The sequence below is a fragment of the Anomaloglossus baeobatrachus genome, chromosome 4 (assembly GCF_048569485.1).
Source record: "Anomaloglossus baeobatrachus isolate aAnoBae1 chromosome 4, aAnoBae1.hap1, whole genome shotgun sequence".
Classification (NCBI taxonomy): Eukaryota; Metazoa; Chordata; class Amphibia; order Anura; family Aromobatidae; genus Anomaloglossus; species Anomaloglossus baeobatrachus.
In genome coordinates, this window is record NC_134356.1 from 320,635,136 (window position 1) to 320,645,052 (window position 9,917).

At 47.2% G+C, this 9,917-nt stretch overlaps 1 protein-coding gene across 1 annotated transcript in view; it reads right to left on the bottom strand.

The window, feature by feature from the left end:
* The window catches only part of LOC142302393 (uncharacterized), a 60,591-nt gene extending 57,331 nt beyond the window's left edge, over positions 1–3,260 (bottom strand). Inside the window, exon 1 of the mRNA XM_075343447.1 lies at positions 2,694–3,260. Within this exon, the coding sequence (XP_075199562.1) occupies positions 2,694–3,260 (567 nt within the window). The remainder of the gene's footprint in view (positions 1–2,693) is intronic.
* Between the last annotated feature and the right edge of the window lie 6,657 nt (positions 3,261–9,917).

Here is a 9,917-nt window from a genome sequence, read left to right on the forward strand (position 1 = left end):
CGTTCCGCATGCTTTTTTGATAAGCAAAACGCAGGTCTTTTCAGTCTCTCTGTGGATGTCGGTCAATCTCTGTCTGTGGATGTCGGTCAATCTCCCTCTGTCTGTCGGTCGGTCTCTTTCTCTGTCAGTTGCTCGCTTTGTCTGTCTCTCTCTGTCCGGTGGTCTCTCTCTCTCTCTGTCTGTCCCTCTCTCTGTCCGTCGGTCAGTCTCTCCCCCTCTCTCATACTCACCGATCCCCGATCACCAGCGCGGCGCTGCACAGCTGTCACAAAGCTTCGGCGGCTTTTCCTCTTTTGAAAATGCCGGCCGCTCATTATTCAATCTTGTATTCCCTGCTTTCCCCGCCCACCGGCGCCTATGATTGGTTGCAGTGAGACAGCTGTCACTCAGTGTGGGGGCATGTCTGACTGCAACCAATCACAGCTGCCAGTGGGTGGGTCTATATCGTGCAGTAAAATAAATAAATAAATAATTTTAAAAAAACGACGTGCGGTTCCCCCCAATTTTGATACCAGCCAGGGTAAAGCCACACGGCTGAAGACTGGTATTCTCAGGATGGGGAGCTCCAGATTATGGGGAGCCCGCCAGCCTAATAATGTCAGCCAGCAGCCGCCCGGAATTGCCGCATCCATTAGATGCGACAGTCCCAGGACTCTACCCGGCTCATCCCGAATTGCCCTGTTGCGGTGGTAATCGAGGTAATAAGGAGTTAATGGCAGCAGCCCATAGATGCCATTAAGACCTAGGTTAATCATGGCAGGCGTCTCCCCGAGATACCTTCCATGATTAACCTGTTAGTTAAAGAAAATAAACACATACACCTGAAAAAATCCTTTATTTGAAATAAAAGACACAAAAAACAACCCTCTTTCACCACTTTATTAACCCCCAAATACCCATCCAGGTCCGGCGTAATCCACACGATGTCCCACGATGCTCTCAGCTCTGCTACATGAAGCTGACAGGAGAGGTCACAGACCAGACCGCTCTCTGTCAGCTCCACACAGCCATTGAAGTGAGCCGCGTGATCAGCGATGACGTCACTCAGGTTACCCGCGGCCATCGCTGGATCCTCCAACTGTGACAGCAAATCGCCCGAGTGACTGAAGTGAGCTGCACGATCAGTGATGACGTCACAGGTGAGTTGCGGTCTCGGGTGGAGGACTCCAGCTGGCTTCGGGTAACCTGAGTGACGGCAGTGCTGATCGCGTTGCTCACTTCAGTCACTCACGGAATTTGTGGTCACCGGTGAGTCCTTTACGGGTGACAGCTAATCAGGATGCGACACTGACAGAGCTGCGGTATGACAATGAAGTCGGGTGAAGTTCATCCGAGTTCATTCTCATCGCGCGACTCTGTCTGCTGTCAGGGGCATGTAGCAGAGCTCAATTGCCGTGGGACTGCACTGCAAAAAATGCATCCAAAATGCATGCAGAATGCATGCAAAACGCATGCAAAATGCATCAAAAATGCATGCGTTTTGGATGCATTTATTTTGACAAACGCAATGTTTACAGTTCTAAGGGTGTGTTCTTCTCCGCACTGCACAGAACGCAACGTGCGCACATACCCTATTTCCTAAATACCTCCTGATTGATAGTATCTTAAGACATGCTTGATGAGTTACCAGTTAGCACTGTGGATGGCACCCTACATGTCACGTTTTGGCATAATGTGGTTCTCAGGTGAGTTTCAAGTGCTAGAAGGAAGAGTTTGAGACGTTTTGGTTTAGACCAACAATTTATACCAAATAATTTAGTTATCTACTATATTTCACTCTGTGTGTGGAATTGTTAGATAAACATATACTGTATATATATAACAATCACATGTTTATGCCTCTTTTATACATGATCATTGACTCTTAAGGCCCCGTTACACGCAACGACGTATCTAATGATATATCGCCGGGGTCACGGATTCTGTGACGAACACCCGGCATCGTTAGCGACGTCGTTGCATGTGACAGCAAGGAACGACCATTAACGATGGAAAATACTCACCTTATCGTCCATCGTTGACACGTCGTTCCTTTTAAAAAAATTGTTGATTGTTGATCTCACAGGTTGTTCGTCGTTCCCGAGGCAGCACACATCGCTACGTGTGACACCTCGGGAACGACGAACTGCAGCTTACCTGCGACCGCTGGCAATGCGAAAGGAAGGAGGTGGGCGGGATGTTACGTCCCGCTCATCTCCGCCCCTCCGCTTCTATTGGGCTGCCACTTAGTGACGCCGCACAAACCGCCCCCTTAGAAAGGAGTCAGTTCACCGGCAACAGTGACTTCGCTAGGCAGGTAAGTCCGTGTGATGGCTCCTAACGATATTGTGCGCCACGGGCAGCGATTTGCCCGTGACGCACAAACGACGGGGGCGGGTGCTTTCACCAGCGATATCGCTGCGTGTAACACCCCCTTTATAGTTAATTGTGATATAATACCAACTACAATTTTTTTATTACTATTTTTCAGTGATCTGGGTGTTGTCACATTATCCTTAAGCTAAAGACTTTTACAATGTGAGACAGATTGCTTTTCATCGACATGCTGCAAGACCCAGCCATAAAAGCAGAAACTTTTGAAGTTTATTTTTGGCAACTGTTCTGTCTTGCCTGATGGAGCCAATAATGGATTTGCACTGAGTTAACAGAAAGAAAAGGTGGAAAGCCATCTAATATAAGTATATGCATTATACCTGAGTGCACTGTGGCAGAAACACCTGATCATATCTGAACCGCTTCTTAGACCCGTTGCAGTTCACTACAAGTTCTTCATCAGATGGAAATTCTAAATGTCCTCCCTTTGAGTTGTCTAGTCTGCATCGACAAAATACCCGGATATTTCCTCTTAGTTCTTGAAGCTGGTTATAGAGTAACTTCCTTTCCATGGATTCCCGTTGGTAGAGAGAGCGAATTTCTTCCATTTCTTTGGTGGAGTTATGCAAGTTCACAACCATGCCCCGTAGATGCTCCATGCTCAGGCCAACCTCTGACAGGCCACTTGTTGCAAGGACTTTTAACTTGTCATTACTGGTGCTGAGCTCATGGGCTTCTCGTAACATTTTTATCAGTAAGTCTTTTTTCAATGGTGAGTACTTATGCAGCTTATCAGTGATTTGTGTATTTTTGCACTTAATTTCTGAAATTTCATTGAGATATTTTGCCTGTTCGCTTTGTAACTCCGCCACTTTGTCATATAAGCTCTCAGCTTGTTGAACAAGGTGACGCTTCTCTTCTTCTAGATATTTGCATTTCAAGCTCATGGTTTCTAGTTCATTCTCTCTGTCTTGCAATTTCTTTTTTAAGTCTTCAATTTTTTTATCTTTTTTCGAAATTTCACTGTGAACAAAAAAACTATATTGAGAAACTTATCAATAAAGCTTACATCATAATTTTGTACTCATTTGTATAGAGAGCAACTTCCTAATAAAACATTATTATTTAATGAGTTTCACTAGTGATACAAGACTATATAACATATATTTATATTAGATGGACAAGCCCTTTAAACCAAACCTGTCATATTGAAAATGTTGTTCAATCTGCATTCAGCATGAAACAGATCATGTGAAGCTGAGAAAAGTGCTTAGGCTATGTGCGCACTAGAAATGTGAATTTTCTCAAGAAAATTTCTTGAGAAACTTCTGGGAGTGGAAGATTTCCGCACCTGCGGAAAAATCCGCGGCAAAAACGCATGCGGATTTGCCGCGGATTTACCGCAGATTTACCGCAGGTTGCTCCCTGCGGTTTTGCAATAAATAATATAGATAATCGATAGACAGATAATGGATAGAGTGAAAGATGGATAGATGAATAGATAGATAGGCCTGTTTCACACGTCAGTGATTCTGGTACGTTTGTGCTTTTTTTTAAACGTACCAGAATCCCTGACATACGCAGACCCATTATAATGAATGGGTCTGCTCACACGTCAGTGATTTTTCATTGCACGTGTCTCCGTGCGGCGTACCCGCGTGTGCGTGATTGCCGCACGGAGATATGTCCATTTTTTTCTGGCATCACTGATGTCCCACGGACCACGCAGTGGTGTGGTCCGTCAAACACGTGCCAGAAAAAAACGTGCTTTTAAAATAAAAAACATTTTTACTCAACCGGCTTCAGCGGCGCTCTCTGCAGCCCGTGCAGCTTGCTGCTTCTGAGCCGGCTGATTACTGTCGCGCATATTCATGATGCACGACACAGCCGACCCGGAAGCAGCTGCTGCGGGGGTCAGCGCCGGCCGGATGCTGCATCGCGGGAGCGATCAGCACCATGGAGAGCGGGAGCGCGCACAGGTGAGTTAATCTCTAAGTCCAATCACGGGCCACGGAGAATGGAGCCCGGATTGCACTTAGACAACCCACGTGTGCCGTAATTCACGGCACACGCAGGGACATGTGCATGTTTTACACGCCAGTGAAAAACGTCAGTGTTTTTCACTGACGTGTGAAACGGGCCATCGATAGATAGATAGATAGATGAGAAAGACCTATAGAATGTCCCACCTCCCTGCATTTTCTAAGCTGGCACCCTTTAGTGACTTTCATGTGGCACTAAAGGGTGCTTAGCCTTGTATTTAGCCATAAAATAAATAAATAATTAAAAAAAAAAATGACGTGAGGTCCCCCCATCTTTTGTAGCCAGCTAGGGTAAAGCAGACGGCTGCAGCCTGCAAACCACAGCTGACAGCTTCACCTTGGCTGGTAATCCAAAATAGAGGGCACCCCACGCTGTTATTTTACATTAAATAAATAATTTAAAACAAAAAACGTGGGGTCCCCCCCAAATTGGATCACCAGCCAAGGTAAAGCAGACAGCTGTGGTCTGGTATTCTCAGACTAGGGAGGTCCACTGTTATTGGACACTCCCCAGCCTAAAAATAGCAGGCCGCAGCCGCCCCAGAAGTGGCGCATCCATTAGACGTGCCAATCCTGGCGCTTCGCCCCAGCTCATCCCGCGCCCTGGTGCGTTGGCAAACGAGGTAATATATGGGGTTGATGTCAGATGTGTAATGTCACCTGGCATCAAGCCCTGGGGTTGGTGAGGTCAGACGTCTATCAGATACCCGACATCACCAACCCAGTCAGTAAGAAATAAAAAATAGACAACAAAAAAAGTTTTATTTGAAAAAACACTCCCCAAAACATTCCCTCTTTAACCAATTTATTGAAAAGAACAATCAATTCCACGTCCGGCGTAATCCAATAAGGGGGGGGGGGGCACGGCGATCCATACCATAGTCGCTGTCCCAGTCAATGAAGAACAGAATGTTCCCCATTGGCTGGGAGAGCAATGCAGTGACCTGAGCTAACATCAATAGGTCAGCCCAGGTCACTGCAGGGGATGCCGAGCGCTGCCATCAGGAGCATAGATGAGATCATTACCTTCTGTGATCATCTCCTGTACTGCTGACGTCAGCGCTGTCACTGACTTCTATGCCCGCCGCGTTGTCAGAAGTATCGCGAGAGCCCGTGACGTCACCGCTAGTGACAGTCTCGGGCCGCTCGCGAGACGGGCATAGACAGCAGTGACCGCGGTGACGTCAGGAGGCAGGAGATCGTCACAGCAGGTAATGATCTCACCTCCTGACAGCAGCGATCGTAATCCCCGTGGCTCCCAGCACTGCAGGGTGTCAGTGTCTGCCTGTGTCAGTGTCTGCCTGCGCTGCCGCGTGACAAGCTGCCGATACTGCGGACACACACTGACACTGCAGGGTGACAAGCTGCTGATACTGCGGGCAGACACTGACACCCTGCAGTGCAGGCAGCCGCGAGGCCGGAGCAGGACACAGACTGCACGGGACAGACCTGGAGATCGCACGGAAGTGCTTCTGTGCGGCGTCCAGGGAGTGTGACGTGTGTGTTTACTCTGCTCCGCTTCCTCTTCCTGGCATAATGACATCGCTTCCTGCAAAACCGCAGGCAGCGATGAGCATTACCGCAGGTAAATCGCGGCTATACCGGGGGTATACCGCACATCATTTGCTACCTGCGGTATACCCCCGGAATTTCGCGATTACATTACAGTAAATGGAGTGAAATTCCGGGGGTATACCGCAGGTACCTGCGGAAAATAATGGACATGCTCATTTTCTCAAGAAAGTTTCTCGAGAAAATTTTCTCAAGAAAATTTCTTGAGAAAAATCCGCACAGTGCGCACAGCTATTTTTTTTTCTCATAGGATTTGCTGGGAAATGTCTGCACAAAGATTGCAGACATTTCTCAAGAAATTTCTGCAGCAAATCCGAGGGTAAATCCGCGGGTAAAACGCACTAGTGCGCACATAGCCTTATTCTCGGCCTTTCAGTCAAGTGGGCAGTCCTACTCAGTGACAGAGACAACTATTCGTGTGAAAGGTTGTCTCAGTCACTGAGTAGGACCGCCCACTTCACCGACATACCCAGAATGTGCGAGATGTCAATGAATAAAACACAGAATATACTGAATCTTTTCATACAAAACAATATATCCATCTGTTCAGCTTTTCATACTCCATTTCATGCTACCTACAGATTAGACTTCACTTTCAATGTGACAGGTTTCCATGAAGCTTTCCAACTTCATGTGGTATTAACCTAATGAAAAGATTCCCTAAGCGTAATGATTTTAAATCGTATTACCAAATTAAACCCCCAAAATTGCAGTGCATGCAGGCACCTAATTTTCAACGTTTTAATACACATTTCATCTAACGATCCTTTTTCAAGTGTTTTAAAAAGTACTGTATTTTTCAGGTTATAAGACGCACTTTTCCTCCCAAAAATTGGGAAGAAAATGAGGGGTGCGTCTTAAAAGCCAAATGTAGCTTACCGGAGGGTGCTGGAGTGGGGTCACAGGAGGAAGGGGCAATGCTACAGGCAGTGCGCTGTGCTGCGGGCGATACGGTGTGCTGCGCTGTGCTGCGGGCTGTGAGGCAGGGGCCACCATCCTGAAAAGTTAGCATTGCGGACTTCAAATAATGGTGCCCAGAGTCGGCGCGTGTGCACATGGGGCTCTCGGCTCAAGATCTCATCTGCGCACGCGCCGCCTCCGGCAAATTGATCTCCCAGCAGTGGACTTAAGGAAAATGGTGCCTGGATGTGGCATGTGCGCAGATATGATCTCAGCTTGTCATTGAGCCAATAATTAGAGATGAGCCAACTCGCAGATAACCGGGACTGGCGGGTCCCCACAATTTTTTTTTAAACATCCAGATCCCGTCCAGTACCATATAAGTCTATGGGGACCAGAATCCAACAATTAAAAATGTTGGTGGAAAGGATGTGGGGATAGGAGCGCATGCGGTGTACGCACTGACGCTCCGTGTCATGGCAGCAGGCTGCTTCCAGGTCACACATTCACTTCCGGCGCTGCGTGAGTCTACAACTCTAGATCGTGCACTAAAAATAAAGGTAGATGCTAGAATCTGTGGGCTTCTTTCAGGTATGACGTAATTTGTCGCGTGATAGGGGGGCATGTACAAAATGCAGCCTGATGTTTTCCAGTCGGAATAAACATTCTTTTTCTAAGTCCACGTGGGCATGGAGTTGTTTATAATAGAAGCGGAGGTCTGGAGGTAAGACCCCTAGATGGGGGAGATGAAAAGATCTCTGCACCCGCGATGCTTCCTCCTCTGCTCATCCGGAGTCTCCTGGTTCATGATTCATGAACCAGGAGGCTCAGGATGAGCAGATCTCTGCGCCTGCAATGTTTCCTCATGTCCATTATAATCATGCAAGTAGGCACTATAATCATGAACGAGGAGGCTCTGGATGAGCAGAGAAGGAACCATCGTAGGTGCAAAGATCTGACCAGATCTCTGCACCCATGATGTTTCCTCCACTGCTCATCCTGAGCCACCTGGTTCACGATTCATGAACTAGGAGGCTCAAGATGAGCAGATATCTGTGCCTGCAAGGGGCGTTTGTGGGGGGAAGGGCATAGCCCCCCCTTGCATGATTATAGAAGACAGAAGGACACATTGCGGTTGCAGAGATCTGCTCATTCTGAGCCTCCTCGTTCATGAATCATGAACCAGGAGGCTCAGGATGAGCAGAGGAGGAAACATCGTGGGCGCAGAGATATGCTCATTTATGAACCAGGAGACTCAGGATGAGTAGATCTCTGCGCCAACGATGTTTCCTCCTATCCAGTATAATCATGCAAGGGGGGCAAAGCCCCCCTTGCATGATTATGAGACGTGCAGCACCCACACACACAGAGAAGTGTTGCACATCTAGTCATGAACCAGGAGACTCAGGATGAGCAGATATCTGCGCCCGCTCACATAGAGGAGTGCTGCATGTCTCATCAACCAGGAGGCTCAGGATCAACATATCTCTGTACCTGCTCACATAGAATGCTGCACATCTATTAATGAACCAGGAGGCGCAGGATGAGCAGATCTGTTTATCCTGAGCCTCCTGGTTCATGAGACGTGCAGCAATCCTTTGTGAGCGGGAGCAGAGATCTGCTCATCCTGAGCCTCCAGGTTCATTAATAGATGTGCAGCCCTTTAACAGTGACAGTGCCAGCAGGGGGATGCGGGCTGCACTCCCCACCCCGGCTGTCAATGTTAAACGTCTGTCCAGGCTCGGATGTAGCAGAGCCAGGACTTTCGTGGGACCTAATTTGGATTACGTTGGACCTGCAGGGGTGTTTTTTGGGGTTAATAAAGTGGTGAAAGAGGGTGTTTTTTGTATTTTATACCAAATAAAGGATTTTTCCCTGTGTTTGTGTATTTCTTTTTACTTATACCATTAGTGATGGGGGCTGCAGAAATCTCGGGCAGCTGCAGGTTGCTATTTTTAGACTGGGGGCCTAATAACCATAGGCCTCAGTCTGAGAATACCAGCCCCCAGCTGTCGGGCTTTATCATGGCTGGGTATCACAATTGAGGGGGACCGCATGCCTGTTTTTTTCATTATTTATTTAAATAGTTAAAACATTATAACATGTGTACCCTATATAAATGAGCAGGGGCTCTAGCCCCATGGGCGTCGCATCGCCCTGTGGCCATTCCCATGTTTTCCATGGTATTACACCCCTGTAGGCGTGATACCATGGATTTACATCAGCGACGTGACTGTTGCTACTTCAGATCCTGCGCATGCGCACTTACCATTCCCGCAGCCTTGCTTGCTTCTCATCTTCAGATGCGCTCTACGCATGCTCAGAAGACTCCTGCGGTTCCGGTCATGTGCAGAGCATGTTTGAAGACGAGAAGCAAGCACCCGGATAACAAGGCTGCAGGAATGGTAAGTGCGTATGCGCGGGATCTGAAGTAGCGATGGTCACGTCCCTGATGTAAGTCCATGGTATTACGCCCACAGGGCAATACGACACCCATGGGGCTAAAGCCCCTGCTCATTTACATAGGGTACACTTGAGAAATAAAACACATTTTTATACATTCATATTACACAGTATTACAACACAGGGATGGGTAGGAAGGGGTTACTAGCGCACACATCACACTGCTACTAGGCTAGAACACATAAATTACCTGACAGGTTTCCTTTAACATAGCAACTATATTTTTTATTGACTTCTTACGTACAAAAACGGGTGACACACGAATGTAAAAAATGTATCTAGTGATGAAAATAATCCAGTATTTTTAGTTGAAAATCGGACAATTTTCACATGCTCGCCTGAACCAGGCCTTAGTGTGATTCTTACCAAGACATTTTGCCTACAAGATTCGTTTATTAGCTATGAACGAGTCCATAACAACAGTATGCTTGTTTACAATGTCCCACACAAAACGGATGTACAGTAAATGCTTATCTATAACACCTACCGTTGTAGAGCTATTGGTTCAAAATTTTGCTGCCCATTTATATTACTTTGAAGGTTGTCCCCAAACATAGCAAAGAACATGGAAATGACTTCATCCGGGTCATAATTACATAGCCGAAGAGCAGCCAGGATTTCTTTGAA